The sequence below is a fragment of the Lissotriton vulgaris genome, unplaced genomic scaffold (genome assembly GCF_964263255.1).
Source record: "Lissotriton vulgaris unplaced genomic scaffold, aLisVul1.2 SCAFFOLD_846, whole genome shotgun sequence".
Classification (NCBI taxonomy): domain Eukaryota; kingdom Metazoa; phylum Chordata; class Amphibia; order Caudata; family Salamandridae; genus Lissotriton; species Lissotriton vulgaris.
In genome coordinates, this window is record NW_028254755.1 from 468,390 (window position 1) to 493,765 (window position 25,376).

At 47.7% G+C, this 25,376-nt stretch overlaps 1 protein-coding gene across 1 annotated transcript in view; it reads left to right on the plus strand.

The window, feature by feature from the left end:
- The window catches only part of LOC147659421 (cytochrome P450 2G1-like), an 804,706-nt gene that overhangs the window by 429,036 nt on the left and 350,294 nt on the right, over positions 1–25,376 (plus strand). Inside the window, exon 6 of the mRNA XM_086951755.1 lies at positions 12,924–13,111. Within this exon, the coding sequence (XP_086807881.1) occupies positions 12,924–13,111 (188 nt within the window). The remainder of the gene's footprint in view (positions 1–12,923; positions 13,112–25,376) is intronic.

Below are 25,376 nucleotides of genomic sequence, written 5' to 3' on the forward strand. Positions count from 1 at the left end.
GTCCAATAAAGATAATACCCCCATGTCCGCCGCCGAGACCAATTCCTGCACCGGAGATGTAACCAAAAGGTGATCAAGCCTCGCATAGGTCTTATGCGCGTGGGAATAATACGAGTAATCCCTGTCTGTGGGGTTCATATGACGCCAAAGGTCCAGAAGGTCAACCTCCGCAAGCCGTGCTTTACAGCAGGCCGAGAATTCCCCGACCTGCGGGGAGCGCTGCGCCGATCTATCCATAGCAGAGTCGAAGACCATATTAAAATCTTCTCCGAGAATAATATGTCTGTCTAGTGAGGCAGTGATATCCTCCACCGCTAACCGCAGGAAACGTTCCTGTCTGTCATTAGGGCTATAGAGGGATCCGATCGTGAACGTGAGTCCCCCCACCCTGAACCTGTTTGCTAACAATCTGCCCTTCTGCTCAGTGAACTTATGGAGATGCTCCCCCTTAAAGTGTCTGGCCACCAGAATCGCCACCCCTGCTGTCTTGGTATTGCAAGAGGAGAAGAATTGGATTGGAAATTTATGGGAGCGCAGTCTATGTGTGTCCTGAGGCAGCAGGTGCGTTTCCTGAAGGAGGCATATGTCCGCGTGAGTATTCTCCAGCAGGGAGAGCACCGCCCGCCGCTTGACGGGATTATTCAAACCCCGAACATTCAGGGTCATAACCTTAAAAGTGTAAGGAGGCATAATGGATGGAGTGTGTGGAAGCATGGCCACTCTTTGCGGAGGCCGCAGAAGGTGTGAGCACCCACCCCAGCGTCAGAGGCAAATAGGCAAATAGGAAACAATATGTGGACACGGAACTCCCCTCGCTAGGCAACCTGCTATGTGTGGCTGATACCAGTGTGTCCGTAGACTGCGCAGCGCATTGTTCAACCCATCCCCTCTTCTCCACATGCTCACCGTGTCCCCTTCTGGCCAGAACAAGGTAAAGAAAGGCAACTAAAACAACAAATACCTGCATGGTGCACTGGACGACCCCTTCTCCCTCACCCAACTCCCGGATCCCACCCTGAAACTCCCACACCCCAACTAGACCCCCCCCCCCCACCCCCCCACCCCATCCCCTTTGTCCCTCAAACTGTTCCAAAGGAACCATTGTCCAAGTCCGGCCCGTAACGGACAAGTCTATGGAAAGTCACAAAAGTGGACATCCAGCCACCACGTAGCCCCCCGCTCTCTTCCCCCTACCCCCGGGCCCCCAAACCTGCAATACCAAGAAAGCGATGTCGATCTCCCCCCGGAGCTCTTCTTAGGCAGTCAGCGCAACTTCACCAGTCGCTGTATCTCTAGCCACTTCTCTCACAGCGCTGTCCATTTCCACCCGGATAGTAGGCGAGTCTGGTCTTGCCGAGGAGGCTGAATGTCGGCAGCCAGGGACTGATTGCCAGCCATCTCTGGTGACACATCTACGGCGTGAGGTGGGTGCGTCCTCGTGAGTTGCAGTGATGCCCAGTACCGCGCAGATGTCTTGAAGGGAGCGCAGCTGATGCAATGTACCATTCCATCGGAAGATGAGGCGGAACGGGTGGCCCCAAGAATACTGAGTGTCATGCTCCCGTAGGAAGTCAGTCGCAATTTTAAAGGACTTGCGTTTCTGCAGTGTGACCACTGAAAGATCTTGGAAAAGGGCTACTCGATGACCTCTGAACTCCAGAGAAGGCTTGGTTCGGGCCATCCGGAGGATCCTCTCTTTTAAGGGGTAGTCTGGCAAGTAGGCCAAGAGGTCGGGAGGGGGCGCCGGAGATCTGCGCCGCAGGCCCACTCTATGCTCCCTGTCTATTCTGACAAGAAAGTCGGTTGGCTCGCCCAATATTTCTTTGAACAGGTCTTGCAGGTAGCCCGCAGCGTCCTCCCCTTCTTCTCCGAGAGGCACACCCCGGACCCGAATGTTGTTCCTCCGTGAACGGTTCTCAAGGTCCTCCGCGTGTGATTGAAGATCGATTTGTTGGCCCCGAAGTCGTATTACCTCTTGCTGAAGCTGCGCGATTTCTTCATCTCGGGCGTGTCCGGCTTCTTCTATGGAGGTCACCCTCTCACCCAGGCCATCAACCTCCCTCCGCATTTCTCGAACCTTCCCCGCCACCTATTGCTTCAGTGTCTGAAAGTCCTCTCGGAGGGAGCTAAAAAGTGATTCAAGAAAGGACCTGGTGACTGGCGGCTCTCCTCCACTCGCCCCCTGGGAGCTGCTCGATTGTCCTGGGGAGTGCTGTCCCCGATCTTGCCTCGCAGTGCCTCTGCTCAGCATATCTGGTAGGGTCCGATCACCCTTCTTATTTCCTTTATTTCCGGCCATTCTGAGCAATATACTGGATTCCTCAGTTGCCAGCAGAGACACCAGTGGTCGCTGCCCTCCCGGGCCACCAGCCAGCCGACCTGCACCGATCTCTTGAGTCCCCTGTGCTCTTATGCCATCGACTGCAGTCCGCGCACCTCCAATCCGGCTGTTCCCTGAGTGTCTTGCCCCATGTGCCAGGCTCGCCCCGGACCCAGCCGTCCCAACCGTGGGCAATGAGGGCGAGGTGTTCCACACAGAGCAATGCACCACTCGTTCACCACTCCGCACCACCACCGGACTCGCTGATCACTTCTAGGGCCACGCCAGCGCCGTCCACCACCACCCGGTCTGAGCGGGGGCAAGGCCCCACGTTCCTGGGGCAATCACGGCCTGGGGTCAAGCTAGGCCCGCCGCCGTCTCACCGTATCACTGCGCCACAAATGGACCCGGAGGGCCACCCGCCAGACCGGACCAGCAGGCCCCCAGCCCCTCCCAGGCAATCTTAAGGGAAGGCCGGGTGGGGCCGCCTCTTCCTCAGCCTTCGAACCCGCTATCCACCGGTAACTCAGGGCCTGTAGGCCGCAGCCGCGGCGTTGCGCAGATTTCTCCGCCTGTAGGCAACACGGTTCCCTGCTGTCTGGTCGGACGTCACTCCTCGCAGCCCCGGCCGTGTCCGGGCAAGGGGGTGGAGCCCCAATCCCCCCTAGGTCCACCAGCAGTCTCCGTCGGGCAAGTGCGATTCCCAGTCCCTCTGGCCTCTTAGGCACCCACCGAGCGGGCCGCTCGTCTCCGGTGCTTCCTTCCCTGGGTTGAGGGCCGTCACCGAGCCAGTCCCCCCTTCAGGCCCACCCAGCCCCAGGCCAGTCTCAAGCTGTGTACTCCAATACGCGACACCAGTTCACAGGGGGGGCAATGCAGACTCATAGCCCGGGTGACCCGCGTCCAAACCGCTTCAGGCCTTCTTTGGGGTGAAGCCGGGGCCTTGCGTGATTCTACTGCCCCAATGGCGCCGGATGCGGCCAGCTCCGAGAGGCTTCCTCTTCCCGGACGGGGTCACTCGCCACCACCGGACTGCCGGACAGGTCCGCCTCCGCACTTCCAGCGGGTCAAAACAAGTCGGGGGTCCCTCCTAGTGCCGCCTGGGTCCGTCTCGCGGCCGCGACCCGGCCTCACGCTGCGGCCGGACCCGGCCCGTACCTTCAGCCCTCCGTGCCTCCCTCACCAGGGATCAGCCAGTCGGGCCTCTAGGGGATAGCAGTTAGACCCGGCAGAAGTTCCTCACACTCCCGGGCAAGTTCCGCGGCTGTAGGACAGCTCCCCAGGCTCGGCCAACGCCGCAAGGCGGACCCGACTCTACTTCCGGCCTGATTCGAAGGCCTTCTCCGTTCCCGGCACGGAGTCCGGAGCTCGCCAATCGCGTCCTCAAGCTTCTTCGCTTCTCGGGACCGAGACACCTGAGTCCACCTCACCTTCCGCTGCCGCTGGATAGCAGCGTGGGGGGAGATCAGCGGTATTTCAGCAGCTTAGGGGCCCAGGCTCGGAGGAGATCGTGGCAAGTGCGACCACTCACTCCGCCATCTTGGCCACGCCCCCAGATGTCAGTTTTTTAACAGAAATGTTGAGGCCATTTTTAGATTTGCGCACAAGTTACAGAATAAACCAATCCCGAAATGTTGTCCCTCTTTAGGAGTAAGTGCATCCTAGTGGGTGTCTATGATGCTGGCCTCTGGGGGTACAATCAAGTGGAAATACTACGATGCGCTGAAAATCCATTTTTGTACAGACTATTGTCATGAGGTAGAGCTAATTTTGTTTGCCACAAGAAAATTATGATGCCTTTTTTGGAAGACCTGATTGGCTGAGCATCACTTCTATTGTGGGTTAAACTATGGTCGTCCCCAGAGGCTGGGCTGACAAGAACTTGTATGTCTGACTGCCTGTCATTTGAGAGGGTGGACAAAATTGAATGGTTTAAGTATCTGAGGGATTCTTTTGACAGTTTAGGCCTGTTAGATTTATATAGATTTCCACATACAATGAACCCAAACCACAAGCTGTACATCAAAGAACTTTGTCTTGAGAAGTTTATAAAAAAAAGATTAGAGTTGTTTAAGGCCAAGAAAACAATTGTAAATCATGCTGATGTCTCAACCACTTGTAGCATTTAACCATATTTGGGGTGGATTAAAAACCCAACATATTGCCACTGGCTAACCCTTCTTAGATTATGGACTTTGCACCTTAAATTTGTCCCCCCCTTTCATTGGGAGGATGAAACCAGACTTTACCTCTGTGTAGGTATGACTACCCCTCAATCCAAAGTGCCAGCCAGCCACTGAGTTGTGTACTTTATATCAAGAGCCAAGATGCCTCTATTGCTAAATGTTAATGTGGGACGACATAAGGAAGGGCTAATAACTTTGCAATCCTTAGGATCCCCCGAAATTTGTTTTCCAGTACTTAACTTCATAAAAGCAGCTTTTATATCAGGAGGAGATATCAGTTATAATCAAGATTGTGTTTATCCTTTGTGCCATGGTATTATCTAGTTTTTTTACTGTCTGTAACCAAATTTAAATATTTGTCTATTCCTGTTTTGAATTATATATTAACTTTCATGGCCAATTAATTAATTGGAATAATATTAATATACTTTTGTATAACTATTTGAACTGTGCTCTTGTTTTTTAAATAGGATGTGTTGCCTTTTATGGTGTTTTTTATGGACCTGCATAATATTGAATGTGGATTATTAATTGATGTTTTATTATGGCTTTGTGCATTTATGGCTTTTGCCAAAATAAAGCTTATGTTAAGTGACTGATTTACTTTCCAATGCACATCAGGATTCGCGTTTGAATGTTGGCCAATGTAACATAAAGTAATGCTAATCACAACTTTCAGCTACTTTACATGACTTTGGGGAATTTCATGAGAAGTACATGGGCATCCCTAATGCAACCACAAATGTGTTTTGTCACATATCCCTCTCAACTACCATTAGTAGAAAGGAATGTGCAACTAAATGTTATGCCTCCTCAAGGCAGATGTAACAATTATAGATTTTTTTTGTCTCCAATCCTTTCAAAGTTTGCATATGGGCTGCATTGTACAGCATACATGAAAGTTGGGACATTTATTAAAGCATAGCTTTTGTTTTAGAAGGCTTGACTTCCAGTACAGAACCTATGCTCGAATAGGATGTACATACCCTTGCTCTATGATGCAAATGTGTGGGCATTGGTGCTTGACAGCCTAAAGTCCACAAGCATAAACAGAAAGGAAACAAAGGATTATCTTGGTAGATATGACGCTCTTCTCTCTCTTCCTTTCACGCAGTGTAACACAGTAACTTTGGATGCTCCACTGTAGTGCGTTAAACATTAGTAAAACTGGACCACAGTGTGAAACTCCTTTCCTGCACCATAATGATCTATACTTAGACAGCAAAAATTGTTTTTTCCAATTAAAGATTTGTAAAAAGAAGATACTAAGATGTCCAATGACTGCTGTCCCTGGTCAATGCAGAGTTAATTCCATACTTGAACTTGACCTGCTTTCTCTTTGGTGGCAGGCTATTCATGTGGACGTAGAGGACTAGGTTTAGGTTTGTCCCATTCGTGCCCAAGGAACTGCGACTCACAAGAAAACCTTTGCATATTCAGAACATTTTACCATTGTTCCTCAGCTGTGGCATAGGATTTCTATGGACTTTATTACTGATTTAAAGCCTTTCAAGAGATAATGGGTGACCAGAGTCACTGGATACACTTTTTCTAAAATGCAGACTTTTCACCCTTTCTGTCCATTTCATCTGCTTCTCCAGTAGTCATGACAGCTTTTTATTGATATTTTTGTACTTCATGGATTTCCTGATATCAGCATTTCAGATAGGAGCTCTCAATATATTTCTTGATTGTGGAAGGCTTTTTATCCCTGCAACATATAACAAGCATTTTCATCAGCTTTCCATCTGCATACTGATGGGCAGACAGAGATGGCAAATTAAAGTCTGGAACAAAATGTTTGGCGCCACAGTAATACCATGCAATACAAATCTCTTAATATTTACCCTTAGAGCGATTTGGTTATAATAATGCTACTTATTATAAAACTAAGTTGTCACAATTTTTCTGTCTTCAAGTATTCTATCCCCAAACATTTCCTTCTCCGTCCTGGCTTAGTCCCTTATTTCAGTCGGCTTTCCAGTTCTGAGAATAATTACAGAAACAAAGTAAATTAAGTTTTACAAATCTATGACAAGCCAAGAAGTCTTTGAAGGCCAGAGCTGACTTTACTGTACACCTACACAAAATTTGTTTCTCAATACAAGATCTGGTTGTCTTCATATTTCTTGCCTACTCACCAGTTTCCTGTTCATTTAAGACCTTGTTTTTCTGGTCCATTATTCATCCCCCAAGAAAATGAATCAAGTTTTATTCCGTTTACAGATGCCCATCCCTTGGAAGTTTCATTCAACCTTCCGCATTTCCTAACTAAAGCTGTAAATTAAAGTTCCTTCTCATCTTCTTTCAACTCCTTATCCTCTTGTTAATTGTTAGAATTTGGGTTTCTAGTTGGAAGAGGTATGCACCCTGTCCAAGCAGAATCCTCAATCCTAACCAGGCTAAGTCAGATACACATCATAAATGAAACTGTGCTCACCCTCTGGTAGTGTGGCATAGAGTAGGCAGGCTTAACTTGTGAGGCAAGTGTGAAGTATTTGTGCAACACTTCAAAGAGTAAAACCGTGAAAACACCACAAGAAGACTCCACACCTCCTTTAGCAAAAGCAGCTTATATTGTTATGAACAAAACAAGATAAAGACAACAAAAATCCACTAAGTATACCCAGAGTTATGAATTTTTAAAGAATAAATGAAAATATAGTCCTTACAAGCTTAATGTGCCATCCGGGCACATCTGGTTGCAATAGATAGGGGTAATTCCAAAAGCCTAGTCCGACCGTGATGGAGCGTAAGTCCCGCTGAAAAGTACCTGGGATGTGTTGTCAACAGAGTCGAGATGCAAGAAGCAAAGAGGTGATGCGCTGGTGTTGAACCACTGGAATGAAGGTGATGCGTTAGTGTCGAAATGCTGAAGCAAAGGTGGTACATTGGCGCAGAGCCGCACAGTCAGAGATGTGTGTGAAACTGGAAACAATGCGCAGCACAGTCGCTGATACAAGGTCCATGGTCCATGCAGCAGCAGCGATGCATTAGTGACAAGAGAGATGTGCAGGTTCTGAACAGCACAACGTTCTCGATGCGTGGATTTTAGCAGTTGTAGCACTTTATACCCACTTTCAAGGTCCCAGGACTGGGTTGGCACCACTCGGCAGGGCAAGACTTGCAGCAAGCAAAGTCAAGGTGCTGTTGCAGGGTGATGAGAAGTCTATGATGTCCCTGGGATTTAGAACAGGGGGCAGGCCAGCATGCCTTTGAAGTCACTCTGGGCCCGATTCACAGTACTAATCTGAGACAAAATCCAAAACTTACTACTTTTGGTATTCATAGAAGACACTTACTACTTTTGGTTAAACTTATTAATTTTGGTATTCACAGAATGCATTTAGTAATAGTACTAAAGTTAGTATACTACTACTAAATGCCTTCTGTGAATACAAAAAGTAGTACGTTTAGGCAAAAGTAGTCAGTTGAACCAAAAGTAGTAAGTTTAACCAAAAGTAGTAAGTGCATTCTGTGAATACCAAAAGTAGTATGTTTAGGATTTTGTCTCGGATTGAAATGAAATTAAAATAAAATGTATATAGCGCAATGGCTACCCTCAGGCCTCCCAGCACTGTGGACTAACGCAAAATAACAGGAGAGGAGCAGATTAGATGCATTCATTGAAAAGAAAGGTTTTTAAAAGCTTTCGAAAGAGAGCAAATTGTGTTCCTTCCGCCGATGGAGTGGGAGGGAGTTCAATAAGTTAGCAGCATTATGAGAAAAGGAACGCACGCCGCATCTAGCCTTCCTTATTCTGTGTGTGGTGACTAGGAAGGCAGACATAGAGCGGAGATCTCTGAGAGGTTTATAATGAGTGATCATAGATTGGATTGAGACTGGGCCCTTCTTCAAGAAGGCCCTATGAGTCAGGTACATGGCCTTAAACTGGATCCTTGCCTTTATTGGCAGCCAATGGAGGCTCCTTAGTGCAGGTTTTGCAGATTGTCTACGGGGGACCTGCAAAAGCAGGTGAGCAGCACAGTTCTGGATGATCTGGAGCTTATGGATGGTGGACTGGGGGACTTCCAGGTAGAGGGAATTCCCATACTCCAGGCGAGAGGATGAGGGTTTGAACCATAAGCCTTCTCTCCTGAAAACGGAGAAGGGGAAGAATCTTGCAGAGCATCCTCATTAGGCTTTTGCAAGTGGCTTGAATTTTAACAACATGGTGATTAATGCTGAGTGAGCAATCAAGCCACACACCAAGGCTCTTGATTTGAGTCTTAGGATTTGGTGCCGGACCGAGGCAGTTCGGCCAGAGCAAAACAGGGTTGAATGAGGGTCAGTTACCCAAGAGCATGAGCTTGGTCTTATCCCCATTCAACTTAAGGCATGAGGGTTCCATCCACTTGGCAACTTCCTCTAGGCACGGGCTGAGGGTGCTAGACGACCTCTCGGTGGTTTAATGCCACCATGAGCTGCATGTCGTCTGCATATGTGATGATTTTAATGCCAAATGGATGGACAATCTCAGCCAAAGGTCTCATATAGATGTTAAAGAGCGCCGGGCTCAAGGAGGAGCCCTGATGAACCCCACAGCTGAGAGACAACCGGTTAGAGACAACATCACCCTCAAAGACCAGAAAGAACCGATCACTAAGAAAGGATTGTAGCCAAGTTATGGCCATCCAGGTAACTTCCACACTCTTTAGCCGGTGGATCAGGGTGTGATGGTTAACAGTGTAAAAAGCAGCACTGAGGTCAAGTAGGATGATCGCTGCCTTGCCTCCCTGATCCAATATTCACCTTGTCTCCTCGGTTACTACCGGAAGGGCAGTTTCGGTTCCTTGTTGAGGGCGGAGCCAGTTTGGGAATAGTGAAGAAGCTTGTTGGATTCTAGAAAATCTACTAGGGTAGAGTTTATACGCTTTTCCAAAATCTTATTCATCTAAGGGAGGAGCAAAATGGGACGAAAGCTGGCTAGTTTGGACTGATCAAGTTTAGGTTTCTTTAAGAGGGCCTTTACCAGTGCACACTTCCATGCGGGGGAACAATTCTAGAAGAAATGGAGGAGTTGACCAAGTCAAGAATTACCGGACAGATGGTTTGGCAGCTAGAGTCAGGGGAGAAGGAGGGGCAGGATCAACAGGGGAGCCCGAGTTTATTTTTGCCATGACCAGGTTCAATGTGGCAAGATCCAGAAGGGGGAATTGCCCTAGCGTAATTTGGGTTCCCTCCAAAGTTGGTGACATAGATTGTTGATTCTGAAAAGCCGGGAGAGACATATAAATGTTGTGAATTTTCTGTGAATTGGGCCCTCTGTGTTCAAGTGAAATGGTCCTAGTCCTTGATCAGCAGGGCAGAGGGTAAGAAGCAGCAGGGCAGCACAGCATAAAAGCAGATCTTCCAGAACAGCAGTCCAGTAGAATGGAAGTCCTTGTAGCAGCACAGCAGTCCTTCCTGGCAGAGATTTTCACAGGACAACTAGTGTCTGATTTTGTGGTGTCAGAAACCCAGTACCTATACTGAGTTGTGCCTTTGAAGTGTAGGTGACTTCAAAGAGGTGCAAAGAGGTCCACCGTCCCAGCTCTGGCTCCAGGCGTACTACAGGGCTGTATGCAGCCCTTTGTGTGGGAACAGGACATAGTCTATTCAGGTGTAAGTGTCAGCTCTTCCCTTCCATCCTCTCCAGGATTGACCAATCAGGATGTGGATGACCAATGAGTCATACCTAAGCTCCCTTTGCGTGTGGTGGTCTAGAAGGAATGCACAAAGTCCCGTTGTCCCCCACCCCAGACGTGTATTGGAGACAGGCTCCAGACACACAGTGCTAAGAGCAGAAAATGTTTTGGTGCCTGAAGCCTGTTTTCTAAGTCACAATATTAGGTGTAATTTGCAATTGATCTTTGTGCATTCTTCACAAACAGCATCACAAAGAGTAACTAAGTGTGGGCAGGGTGGGTCATCCTGACAAGATATGCGCAGTGGAGCTGTCACCTACTACACTTGCACTTCAATAGGGATGCCTCCTACACTCACAAAGAAATTCAAAGTCCCCTATTATCACCCCACACATCTTGGAGCATGGGCATGGGTAGGAAGGAAATTATAGAGCCATATGTGTGGAGAAGTCTAGATATTTCTACCACTTCAAAGCTGGCACCAGGTATGTCCATAAGATCAACTCCTCAGTACACTCCTCAACCTGTGTAACAATCAATTGATCAGGTGGCTTGTAAAGCACAACTACTCACCTGTAAGGATCTCAAGGTGCTGGGGGGAGAGGACCTGCAGGTTCGTGGAAGGCGCTGTGGGACAGTCGAAGAGCCAGGTCTTGAGGTCCTTCCTGAATTGAGGAAGTGATGGTGATTACCTGAGGTGGAGATGGAGGATGTTCCAGGTCTTTGCTGCGAGGACAGAGAAGGATCTTTGGGGAGAGGAGTTGGCCTAATGGCTAGGGCGCTCGTCCTCGGACCTGGGGAACAATGGGTTCGAGTCTCGGTAATGACGCCAAAAACATCCTGTGATTCTGGGCAAATCACTTAATCTCCCCGTGCCTAACAAAAATTAATGTGTGTTATCATGTAACGTAACTGGTGCTATGTAAAGCACTCTGATACCCGATTCGGGTCAAGTTCGCGCTATGTAAAACTCTGCAAAAAAAATAAAAAATGTTTCACCAGCTGTGGTCTTGCGGATACGTGAGACAGTAGCCATGGTCAGTTAGGCACAGCTGAGGTCTCTGGTGGGTGTATGGAATGCGAGGTCGTGTTCAAGGTACGTAGGTTCCACATTGTATATTACTTTAATGTGATTCTTTTGTTGACTCAAAGCCAGTGGCGGTCTCTTTGGTGGCCGGTGATGGGTATACAACCGTTACAACGAAACTTTTACAACGACCTACCATTACAACGCAGTCATTGCAACGCAAACCATTACAACGCATTGCGTTGGGGGGCGCTCTAGGACAGGGAATACGTTTAATTTACTATCCAACACCTTTCCTAGTGTCCACCGGGACTGGTGTTGGAATAGTAAATTAAACTATTCACTATCCAGCACCCCAAAGCGCTATGCGTTGTAAAGGCATGCGTTGTAAAAACCGCGTTGTAAAGGTATGCGTGGTAAAAGTATGCGTTGTAACGTCATACATCCCCGGTGATGTGGCTGTGGCAAGGGATACGTCTGGTGGAGGCATTCTGAATGTTCTGCAGCTTCTTGAAGAGTTTCTGGATGATGCCGGTATAAAGTGCATTGCTTTAGTCGATTCTGCTGCTGATGAGTGCATGGGTGACCATCTTTCTGGACTCGGTGGGGGTCCATCTGAAGATCTTTAGGAGTAGGTGTAGCGTGGGGAAACAGGATAGCGACTCATGGTGAGCAAGGAGTCCAGGGTGATGAATACTACATAAAGACTACATTGTACTCAAGGTAACTGCCCTGGTACTTGAGGTTTGCAGTCTTTCTCCGAGGACTGCCATGATGCTTGAGACCTGCATTGTTTCTCAGAAGCCTGCCCTGCTGTACTAGAGTACTGCCGAGCTATGTGAGGACAGCCCTGCTGCTAGAGGCCTGCCTTGCTGCTTGAAGGAAAGAGGAACCATCTCCTTGAACCCAGGACTACCACAGTGACTACAGGTTCTGTTCTGACCTCCTGTTCTGAGTTGCAGGGACACAATAAGCTCCAGAGGCCTCCCTACATCTGCCCAGCTGACCTGCTGCAAAATCTGTGACTTTGTACCTGTCTAGCCCAACCAGATGCCCTCAGTTAGTGTTTTATTAAACCTTTAAAAGTGCATTTCTCTGGTTCCACTGATTGAATTTTCATTGATTTTGGTATTATATAATTTATTAATTCTACTCTATTTTTCTTAATTGCTGTTGGATTCTTCTTGTGTTGTGTTTTCCCTGGATACAGTTTCTATTCCGCATAAATACTTTACACATTACCTCTAAGTTAAGCATGACTGTTTTTTGTGCCAAGCTATCAGAGAGTGAATACACAGGTTAATTTAGTGACCTTTGTGGTTCACCCTGTCAAGGATTGTGATTGTTGCTTGAATAGAGTTCACCTCCCCCCTCAACCAATAACCCTGTTTTTCACAGGAAACATTAAAATGTAGATATCTCCTATATATTAGTTGATTTGCTTTGCTGAAGAACTAAAATTGCATTGGCAGCAGGGATGCTTTGTGTGTTTATGTTGTTTTGTGTGTCAAATAGCTTTTTTCTCTAAAAAATAGTTAACTGATTGTTTACATGTACAATGGGGAGTTGGTTCCTGTGTTGAGTAAAATGTATATTGAGGAATGCGACCAATAGTAAAATTGTGTGATTATTCCAGGTAAGATAATGAAAGTTCACCATGTACACAGCTATGATTAAAAGTTAATGGATTTTTCATTCAATTTAACATGAACTAAAATTTAATATCACTTAATTTAGTTACTGAAAACTTTTTGTTCTTGCAGAAAAGGTGCAGGAAGAAATTGACCAGGTGATTGGCAGACACCGTCCCAGTTCTTTTGAAGACAGGACTAAAATGCCATACACCGATGCTGTCATCCATGAGATCCAAAGATATATTAACCTCCTCCCATTTGGAGTTCCTCATTCTGTGATCTGTAACACACAGTTCAGAGGTTACACCATTCCCAAGGTAAGTGAGCATTGACCAGAGGCATATAGTCAGTAGGAAAAACATATTCAGAAAGCTCTTTCCCGCATTTGAATGATAGTGTGGTGGCTGTTTAGATGAGGTAACACATGTGCAGAAATACCAGGAAACCACCCAAAGAAGATATGGATGTTATCTCTTTATATTTTGCCCATTAGATGAAAAATGAAGATATTGCCACATCAGTTATGTGCCCGGGTTAGGCCCAAGTATCGAAGCTCCACATTTTCTTACAATTTCTTAGTTTTGCATGATAACATTTCTGCTGTATCCTTTTGGACATATTCACGTGTGTGACAATGTTGGAATAGTTTCTCTGAAGCTACTTCTATTTATCCATCTATGTTCGCATACCATTCCATAACATTGCTAATCTGTACATACATCACAAGGATGCTTTCTTTTTTTGTTGATTTCAGTAATTTTTTATTGAAAGAAAGTTTATATATACAAGGTGCAGAAATACGAGAGGCAAAAGAAAACGCCCCGGGGGGGGGGAGACATAGCAAGAATGGTAATGGCATTTCGAACTGGATACATAGTTATATCGTTACTTCAAGCATCAAGTTCGCATAGTCTTTGGTTCTTTGCGTCTCGGCTTCCCTCCCGTCCCCCCGCTATGCTGGTTTGGTTGGGCTGTGTGTCAGTTCGTGTGGCCGATGGTTAATCTTGTGTGCGGCCCCTGACTGTCCATCCCCCCACAGCAAGAAAGGAAAAAGAGGAGGTGGGAGGTAGAGAAAGGGTATTGTATGGTTGTGGTGTTGGGTGCAGCACAGTGGGACTGCGCTCACCTCTTCGCTTCACAGCTCGCACTCTCCACCCGCCATGTTGTCTGGGCTTCCGACTACTTGTTTCGAGCGGGGAAAGTCTTGATATTGCATCTTTTGGTTGCTTGTCCGGGAGGTTCCTTGGCTTGTTCTCTTCCCGTGCTGTTCCAATGGCTTCTCCTGTGTTCCCTGTTTCGGGATGAACTCGTTTGGCTGGTTAAAATCGCGGTTTATGTCCTCGGGGCTCTGGAGGGAGGGGAGTTAGACGTACGTCCGCATTGCTGTCCAAGCCACGCCCCCATAAGGATGCTTTCTATTATATTTAATGAGCATCCTGAAAGATTAGCAAAGAAGGCACTTTAGTTGACACCGAGGATCCCTGCATGCTGAGACTTCACCACGCAGCGGTCTGATATCTCGAGAGGGGTGTCCAGTTTGTGACCAAGATGGGGTCCTACATTCTCTCCAGCCAGGTAATAGGGTTAGATCATCACTTTGGGGGATTCTTGGCTTCATACCTACACACACTCTAGGTACACATAGAGTAGGGTTTGCATAGTAGAAGTACGCCTGATTACTGCCTTGTTTTATATGCCTGCATATATACACATTGTTTTAGCACCATTGTAGAACTGTATCTACTGTTTACTCTTTTGGTGCTTGCAATCACTTTCACCTGCTTTGGTCTACTGATTATAGCAGCGCATGTGATCCAGCGAAAGGCCAGGATGAACATTTCACAATCAACAATTACTCCAAATGGGCCCATACACACATTCAAGTTTCCTTACTGTTTTGCTGGGGGGATCAAGTTTTATTTCACTTTGAATTAGTCAATGTCTAACTAACCTTCACAGATCAACACTCTTCCTTAGGTCAATGGACCATTAGTTGAGTATTTGATGGGATCTTAAAAAATTAATTAATCTATCTTATAACTTTCAATAATATAATCACAGACTCCAAGTAAGATTCAATACATTTTATCTAACAACTCATTCAGAATTAACACTTATTTGTTCAGATTCATAGTGCAAACTCCATCAAGTTTTATGGGAGAGAAACATTTATTTATCAAACGATATTCAAATATACAGACACATTCATCAACTTTAACACATTAGGAGTGATAGATGAAGAGATAATAGACACAGTAACTCATACTTTGCAAAAGACATGCAAATACAAGACAGAAATATATTTACCGAGTGGTGAAATGGGAAAACCCAACCCCTGGCCAAAAAGATTGGTAGAGGTCACATGATTTATGTATTTTTTAAAAATATATATTTTTATTCTTTTTCATACACAACAAGTACAAGATGACCAATCCAGGTTACGATTGGGCACGGCCATACCATGGTGCTTGCAACAATACATGCCATACAGCAGTACTTTCCAGTCAGAACAACCAAGCATGCAGCAAGGAATTAAAGAAAACCAATTGTGAGCAACTTGCTCAGTCCGTGAAGCATTCAACTTAACCTCCTGGGTACTTGTGCCAGCACCGTACATTGCATCATTAGGCCTGATCAGTAATAGGTCAACTTGTACTGCCCTCCCTCGACCCTCCCACCACCCACCCCCACTCACCGGCGTGTCAATTAAATCAACACAATGTAGTAGATCTATAAGTTAAAATAATTGAGCATAGACCTGGTAACAGATACTCAGCAATATGGGATGCTATGACTACAGTGGAGGTGCGGGGCGACCTTTACAGTGCGTCTCCCCATTGTTACCATGGGGGAGTCACATTACAAGTCGCCACTCCCAGTGGGTGCGCTCAGTTCCGAGCCTCAGTTGTCCTCAGCTCCGCAACCAGGGCCTCCCATGCCCACGCTGCTTCTAGAGCTTTATCATTGTGGCATCGTCTAGCCTGCTGCAGGCGGACCACACTCTTGCTCCCCACCCATGTAAGCAGCGCAGCCCTCCATCTGGTAAAACTGGGACCCCCGGGTTCTTCCAGTGGGACGTAATCTCTCTTTTGGCCAACACCAATCCCAAGTCCAGAAATTTGCTCGTTAATCTTGTCTTGCTAGTGTGGGGGAAGCAATGCATGAGACAGGTTCCTTTGTCTGGAGTAATCTGTCATTCCGTAATATCACTTATTAATGTAATGATATCCTCCCAGTAAGTACCCAACTGTGGACAATCCCATAGCATATGCAAAAGACCCACATCTCTCAGCCTACAGCGGGGGCACTGTGCGCTATCTACATGAAAATACTGATTAATCTTCTCTGTGGTTAGGTACGCCCTATGCAATATGAAAAATCGAACTAACTGAAATCTAGCATTTCTAGTGTCATTCCATGCCCTCTTAACTATTTGCTTCCAGGCCGAGTCAGGAATTTCCCAATCCATGTTCGCCTCCCAATGGGATCGAAGCCTCTGCAGCGGCAGCAAACCCTCCTCAAGCATAAGTTTATATAAGCAGGTGTCAGGTTTGTAGGTGCCAGCCGACATCGTAACATATTGGCACACCGCACTCACCGGGGGTTCTGACAGGCCTGTTCCGCAGTATTTCTGAATAGCAACAATCAGGGCTGCATGGATTAAGTTATGTCCCAGTGGAAGTCCAAATCTCTCCTGCAGTTCATCATAAGATAATAAGACGCCATCTCTGTACAAGTCTCCCATAACCTGCAACCCAAGGGTTTCCCACTCTGCAAGAGCCGACCAATCGCCGCCATGCGGGAGCGCTGTACACATGCCCAGTGGTATCTCCGGGGCATAAGGGTGCTGCACTCCTATTCTGCTGTGGTACCGTTTCCAACAAAACCTCAGAGTGCGTTCCTCTACTGTCAATGCATCTGCGTGCAGTTTTTGCTGTAATACCACAAAGGACAGGACATGCCGTGGCACGTCAGGTTTGACTGCTCGTTCAGGCCCCCTAAACTCCTGCACTATCGCCTGGGTGAGGCCCTGGAACTGCGCAGCCAGATAATAAAGTTCAGGGACAGCAAGTCCCCCCTCCGCCCTGGGGCGTATCAGTGTGTCTAACGCCACCCGTCTTCTCCCCCAGACAAAACTGCTCATCATAGAACAAAGCTGCTGGAAAAGGGCCACAGGTATCCACATCGGCAATGTGCAGAGGAAATAGAGTAGTCGGGGGAGTGCCACCATCTTCAAGAGTGCCACCCGGCCCGCCACCGATAACGGCAATGTTCCCCAAAATTGCATGCTGCCCTTAAGCCCTCTCATAGCCTTCCCAATATTACCGTCAAGCAGATCATCCAAGTTATGGTAAATATGCGGCGTCCCTAGGTAAGTGAGGCAACGAGGCTCCCACGTGACGTCGTGCGCAGACGTGGGCGGGCCACATGATTGGGCTACCAGAAAGACACAAGTTTTCCCCCAATTTACTCTCAAACCAGAGATGTCCCAGAACCTGCGTAGGAGGGCTTGCGCAGGCCCTGAAATGCTCGTCCCAACCGGGCACAAGTAGCCAATGGCTCTATGGCTCTATGGCTCTATGGCCAGGGCAAATAATAACGGGGAGAGTGAGCATCCCTGTCGGGTGCCTCGCCCCACCGGGTACGAGGAGGAGATGACAGTTCCCACCTTTACTCTAGCGCTTACCGACGAGTACAAAATTTCAGTCCAGCAGATGTATCCCTCTCCAAGCCCAAAGGCTCTCATAACCGAGAACAGGTAGGGCCACTCCAAGCTATCAAATGCTTTTGCAATATTCACCAATAGGACCACCGCCCGGCTGTCTGCACCATGGTCTCCACTCAAAATGCGTATCAACCTGTGTATGCTACCCGCAATACTGCGAGTAGGGATGAAGCCAACCTGATCGAGATGAACCAAGCGTAGCATGTGTGGGAGTAGCCGGGTGGCCAGAATACGACTCAGGATTTTATAGTCAGTGGTGAGCATGGATAAGGGTCGGCATGCAGAAGGGTCCATTGGGGCCTTCCCTGGTTTGAGTAGAGGGATGATAATGGCTTCCATAGTCCAGGTCGGCAGCACACCCAGTCGTTTGGCTTCCTTAAACACCGATAGCAATCTAGGGGTAAGGATGTCAACATAAGCCGAATAAAACTCAATGGGCAGGCCATCGATCCCTGGAGTCTTGTTACGGGCCAGCTGTTTAACAGCACATCGTATCTCAGCAAGCGCAATATCCCGGCCTAGAGAATCTGCCTCCTCCACGTCAATGGTAGGCAGCTCCAAATCCTCCAAGAAAGCCTGCACCTCTGCGTCCCGGCCTGCTACTATACAAGTCAGCATAGTAGTCGTGAAATCGAGCATTTATTTGCTTCTGGGTGTACTCCAACTGCCCCGATGGGGATGTCAGCGCCAGGATAGGAGCAGACTTAGGGAGGGGGTTGGCCAGCCAAGCCAGTAAAATACCCGCCTTGTCCCTCTCAGGGTGTGCTTGGGCCAAATAGGCTCTATGGTTGAAGCATCGCAAGCGTTCCACGATCGCCGCCACTGCTTCCCTCAAATTCAAAACCACCTCCCGCGTCTCCGAGTTAGTAGAGTGACTCCGTTCGGCACTCCTAAGACTTTCCTCTGCAGTGTCTATCTCACGCAGCAGCATCTTCCGCACTCCCACCCAATTAGCTATACAGAATCCCCGGACCACCACCTTGAAAGTGTCCCATTCAAAAGCAGTTGTCGGAGCGTTGCCCTCATTTTCACTAAAGTACCGCCCTATCCCTGCCTCTAGGTCAGTCCAAAAGGCAGGGTCCTCCAGCAGTTCCGGTCGCAAACCCCAAGTCCGTATCGCTGGGCGCTCCCTGGTCCAGCGGAAACTCACCAGCAACGGGTTATGATCCGAGATGGTGCGCGCTAAATATTCGCTATTAAGTGCTAGGGGAGCCAGGTCAGCGCTACATAAAACCGCATCAAGCCTCACGTGCAAATCATGTAGAGCCGAGAAGTAAGAGTAATCGCGTTCACAGGGATGTTGCGAGCGCCATATATCTATAAGTCCCCAAATATCCTGCCATTGGGTTCTAACCTTTCAGAGTTTATGGATCGGAGCAGCTGGCAATGGGGGATGGGATCTATCCATGGTCACATCTGCAATGGAGTTGAAGCCCCCTCCCAACAATACCAGAGTCGTGAGATAGTCAGCCAAGGCATCGGACATGTGTGCAAAGCAAGTTTCTTGATACACATTAGGGGCATAAAAATTACAGAGGGTCACATCTCTCCCATGCAGGTGTCCCCTAACAGCTACATAACGGCCCTCCGGGTCTATCAACTGGTCTGTCCGCTGGAAGGGGACCCCAGCCCTGACCCAGATCAGCACCCCACTCACAAAAGCTGAGTAGGTAGTATAATTGAGCTGGCCCCGCCACCTACGCTGCAATGCCAGTCCCTCAGCTCTGGTCAGATGGGTTTCTTGCAAGAAAACTATTTGCGCGCCCCTACGCACCAGATACGAGTGAACCTTATATCTACGCTGCATAGAGTGCAACCCCCGCACATTCCAAGTTATGCATTTTACATCAGGTGATGGACTCATTGTTTCGTAGCATAATGCACCAAAAAACGCTATTCCCCTCTAACCACGCCGGTGAGTCCCAAGACCGAGCTCTAACATTCCCTTGTCCCAACAGTCCCAAACCACCCTCTGCATTGCCCTCTCTCCCTAGAACAGGCACTAACATAGCAATCCCATCCAAACTAACCCAACAACCGCCCCTAAGGTATTAAAGGTGTGCTAACTGAGGACCATGCGGTGGAAGCAGAATAGAGCCTAGCAATCAAACAATCAGGTAAAGCAACGCCCAATCAGCACCACGAAGGTCCCATGAAACTTAATATCACCAGCCCCCCTCCTGCTTATGATTAGTGTCCCCCCAACATTTAGCCACTATCCCCCTGCGTCATCATAGGATCAAGCCAGGAGCTCCCCTCCCCATTCACAGCCACATGGAACAGCACATTAAGATCAGAGTGCCGTCCGCTCGCTCGTTCCCAGTTACAACAGACCCGCAATATCCACGTAAATTGCAAAAGTTACTCATCCAGGAGTACGTCTGCTGTGCCAGGCGTGACCATCGGCAAGTGTACACTGTTGGATGCTGTTGATTCAGCTTCCGAGCGCTCCAAGCCCCTCTCCAGGTCTGAGTCCAGCAGCTGAGTCGCCATCAAGTCGCCAGATATGGCCGATACCGCCTCAAAGGCACCTCTGCGCTCCACATCGGTCTGTGAAGTAGATGGCTTCTGCAGGCCCCGCCGTCGGCGCCGTATCCTTTGGGACTTCCGGAGCTGTGAAGGCTCGGCGAGGTTCTGTGAATGTTGCTCCATACCATCTTTACCAGCCCGATAGGATTCCAGCCATTTCCACGCATCTTCTGGCGTTTCAGGGAAGCAAGTCCTTCCATCCAGGACTATCCGGAGCTTGGCAGGAAGCAACTGGGAGTACTGGAGCCCCTCCGCCCGCAGTTCCTTCTTGATCGCCTGGAAGGATTCTTGGCATGGCTGCGTCTCGAAGATATAATCCGGGAACAGAGTGACTGTACTGTTACCCACATGGTACGGGCCATCAATACGGGCTTTCTATAGCAGTAAGTTTCTGTCCCGAAACTGCAGTAGGCGTGCCACCACTGGTCGGGGAAGCCGCCCTTGCTGTGGCGGTCTTGCCGGGACTCTATGCACCCGTTCCAGGGTGTAAAAGGTAGACAGGCCCTCAGGAGCAACCACCGTTCTCAGTCAGTCCTCCAGGTAGCGTATCATATCCGGCCCCTCTGCTTTTTTAGGCAGACCCACCACGCGGATGTTGTTCCGTCTATTCCTCCCTTCCGCATCCTCGGCGCGTCTCTCCAGAGCCGCAATGCGATCCAAAGCATTTGTCACGGTCGCACCTAATGCAGTCTGTGCAGGCTCCACCTCCTGGATCACCTTCTCCACCTGTTTCACCCTGTCCACCAATTTAGAGTGGTCTGTCCGCAACAGGCTAAGGCCTGTCGCCACCTGCGCAATGTCTTGTTGCAAGGAAGCTCAGGAGTCCGCGATGGCCATCAAGATCCTGTCTAGCTGCTGCTGCAGGCCAGGGTCTTGTCGGAGTTAGTGTGTCTCTTCTTCTGGTTGTGGCGGGGGTTCAGGGTCAGGCAGTTGTTGCGCCCCATGCTTCTTCCATTTGGTTTTGCCCATATCGAAGACCTCCAGGCCGCACACGCAGGGTTCAAGGTACATGATCCCACTGTCCTTTACATAGGTGCAACTGTTGTGCGTTCTGGAGGGGCCAGCACTTCCCACTGCACGACTAAGTCAGCTCCTCACCATCGATATGCCCCAGTGCTATTCCGTCAAAGTGTGCCGCAGTCTCGCTCCACCAGCCGGGCAAGATCACCAGTGCCATGTAAGTCTATCTGAGCCCGGTCCTAGGCCCCGTGCTTCTCCCCGGTACAGCCGCCCGATACTTCTTGGCCACCGCAGTGCTCCCCGCTCCAGGCCATGCAGTGTCAGCGAGCTTCACCACTCCAGCCCCCAGCAGCCAGTCTCATCTCCCAAAGTTGCACCAGCCTGTCCGATCCATATTGGGCCGTCATATAACACATCTCCAGAGGCGGCCCTCCTCTCGCCGCTCTCAGGTCTCCCAGCGCGCTGGTGCTCTCCCAGGGACTGCTCTCGATTACTTCGGGGCCAAACCCCAGCGTTTGGGCTCCTCAGACTGTGCTCCGTCTGTCAGCTCCCCGGCCGTCATCGCTCAGCCGCCAGCTCAACCTCAGGGCTCCCGCTCCCACCCGCACGCTGGCTCGCAGCGCCCGCAGGTCCCAGGGCCACACACCCGCCTCTGCAGCCGGTAGCCCCGGGTCCCACTCAGCCCCACTAACCAGCGCAGGTTCCAGCAGCTCAGGTCCTCCTGCAGTGCCCAGTTCACCGAGCTGGCCTGTCGCCGTTCTCCTGCCACGGTCTCTCCGAGGGCAGGGGGGGAGGGGGGAAGGGCACTCAGAGCACCCCTACCGCAATTCCAGACAAAGTCCCAGGAATCTCCCAGGTCGCCGTTGAGAGGGGCCGCTCTCTCATCCACCATGCTCCGCAGCTCCTCGTAGCAGTATACCGCCTCTCCGTCAGCGCGGTCCAGGAGCCGCCGATCTCTGTCTCACCGCCATTTTGGTTTTCGCTGCTAGTCACGAGCGCTGCCCAGAAAGCCGCAAAATGGTTCAAATCACGCTGTATGGGGGGTCAAGTTTCTCCAATGTAGTTCCCTCACGGTCTCCGATCGTAGAGGACCATAGGGGGGACGAGGTGGCCCCCGTACAGGATAATTACGGGACCCTCGTAGCGTAGCCCAGCGCTCAGCATTGGCCTCCAAGCCACGCCCTGTGGAGGTCACCTGATAAAGAGTTAGGAGACAAAGACTATAAACGGTGCAAGATGGGATTATACTTACTACACTTCTCTAAAACCCGATGTACCGAAGTGCATCCCTCTCTTACACTCTCCCCATCTCGATATTCTTCCGCAAATCTTCAATCTAATCAGGCTGTCTTTCAGTATTGAATCTTCCCAGTCTGTTCTTCTCGAGCAACAGCTCTCACTCATTCCTCACTTGGCATCGACGTCTCCTCTGTAAACTTTTAGTCACTCAAGTTTTACTCTTTAATTCTGCATGTTCCACCCTCAAAAGTTGCAAGTATTCGTGAATCATGGACTGTGATTGGGCAGGGGAGTTGTCATCACCTCATGCTGTCATTCTTGATTTCTTAACTTATTCTTTGTTTAGTGAACCCTTCCCATTTAATTTATTCCTTTTTTCAGAAACATTTCCCTTCACACACATTCACAAAACAGATTAGGTACAAATTGTATATAATTCTACAGTTGAAGAACGTTCCCAGGCATCTGTCCTTGGTTCTTAGCAGCCTGTCAATGTTCCGGTCAGCAGGTCACTTCAAAACTTCAGTGTGCAGACTCAACTTGTGTTATGTTTCAACCTCCATCGTTTCCCTTGGCTTAGCACATCAAGCCCAAACATACACTATTGATAAAGATATCATAAACAGATGTTAATTTCTCTAATATGTTATTATCACTGTTCACCACCCACTTCTACTCTAAACATGTTATTTTCTTCTTTGTTAAGCAAAAGCATTAGCAGCGATAGCTCCTTTTATATCCAGGCAAGCATATGCCAGGCATGCGGTGCCTGGAGACCTACAGTTAGTAGCGCCTTGTGCATGTGTGAGAGTTTCCTTCTTACATGGGTTAATCACATGGTTATTTGTATGGTACCGGTTCGCACATGCGCAAGACGATTTTCGGTTTCAATCGGGATTTCAGTACCGTAGCAAATTATTCTTTGTTATTTGTATATGGGACGAATTAGAGGAAGAGGCAAAGTCCCCATACAACCAATACCTAAAAAAGGCCCTAATAGACACTTGCATAAGAGAACTCTGGGAAACCAATCTGCCCTACCTGGCCTTCAAGCAAGCTATAAACAAATCAGCAAAGCTCCACTCATTGCTAGCAGGCAAAATCACTTTCAGCATGAGAAAACATGCTTGGATGGTACTATCCAACTACAAATCACTCACCTCTGCACCATACCTAACTATCACGTTCTTGGCCCATAGAAAACTACAATTAATGGCCCTGCATCTGGGCAAATTCCCATTCACCATGGACCAGCAAATTTGGGTCCACGACGGGCCTAAAGACTGTAGACTATGTGGGAGCATTAAAGAGGACCTTGTCCACCTTGTCTGCATTTGTCAGAATTTATCTAAAGCACAAGTCACTTTCCTAAAACAAGCCATGAACATAAGAGGCATAAGAACATGCAGATCGGCAATTATGGCAACCTTGGACACAACAGACACTCCATTGAATTGCCAACTAATAAAGGTCCTCTCAGCTCATGCACAAGCACTAAAAAGTAACCCTGTGTTCTGCTTGCAAAAAGCAAATAAGACGGCCTACTTAGAAGCAGATCGTACTCCCGAACACAATGCAGACTAATATCAGAACATTGGGAGGAACACTTTTCAATCTTACACACTGGGCCAGGGATTAATCAATGCTTCAGACTTACCAAACTGTAAACTATGCATGTTAAAAATGTCTCAATTTTTGTAGCAATGTCATTCTTTATACATAATTAAAGTAGAAACGAAAGGCTTTTATGATTTTTATGATTTTGTTCTTTGTTATTTAAGCAAGCATAAAGCCTTTTCCCCATGTATGAATGTTGTGTGTATGTTAATTTTCTTTTATCTACTATTTCTTTCTGTTAGTACCTGTTAACAAGAGGTTGATCTGAGCTAGTTTCTTTTCCTCGAATCCTTACTCCATCAATCCCCCCAGTAATGGCATTTTAGAGCCATCATAAAATACCCATTATTACCAATTGCCAACGTTATCATTATATCTTAGTATCTACGTTGGTTTTTACACATTCTTTATTTTTTATATGCTCATTTCTTTCATGTTGCCATGCAGATTGTCTCTCATTTCCTCTAACTCTATCTCCTCCCTTTTTATCTTTCTTTCCATTCTTTTGTTCTTCATTACAATCATTGACCTTGTCCTCATTTTTCCCTTACAACATTTATAGGTCATTAGTAATATTAATAGCACTTGTGCTATTCATATCATAGGGATTAATATTCTTCCTAATAAACTACTTCCAAAAGTGCAAAACAGTCACCTATTTTAGAAATAAGTTTAATAAATGTTTCTCATGCACCGTCATCCAATGATTTGATCCAACCTCCAGTGGGATCAAATCATTATGAATCTTCATAATATTCTTGATATATCCCTCAATACCTTTACTTTTATCCAGGATATATGTACAGCAGTGTTGAACTTTCAACATGCCACAGACTCCACCCTCTTTTGCCAAAAGAATATCGAGCAAGTCTATATTGAAAAACTGTAGATCTGATCGCAACCATTTCAGTATTGATCATTAAGAATCCTCCAGCAGTATCTGTTGATAAGTGGTCAACTACATTGGACAATAGACGCATCTTATGAGAATTTAATGTGACTCCAACTGGCGGTATCAATGTACCAAATATATCACCTACTATTACTGTAAAACTTTCTCTTCTATTTCTTGTTATTCCTTTGCTTATGTCATTTGTTTGATTGTTCTTAGTGATGTGATATACCTTCGGACATACAATGGCAATGTATCAACTGCCATACCACCGTGCAGGGTACCTATAATAGGCATTTTTACCGCACATAAAATAAATTCCCGGAAATTCTGGATCAGTTCCTCCTTTTAGTCCCCATCCCCCCATTATTAGGAAGGTAGGTTCACATTCGCTACTACCAATGAATATACTATTATATTCAGTTTTTAATTTATGAAGACAACATTTCCCCAATTTTTACAAGTCCAGGGACATTGCAGCATGAGTCTCGTCTTTCTTATACTCCCCTTCTAAAGCAGCCCATGGAGGTATATGAGACATTTGCTCAACTGCTTTCTTTTGAAAATCCTGCCTTCTTTCTTCTACTAAATTAAAAAAAAAGAATTCTTCATCACGCAA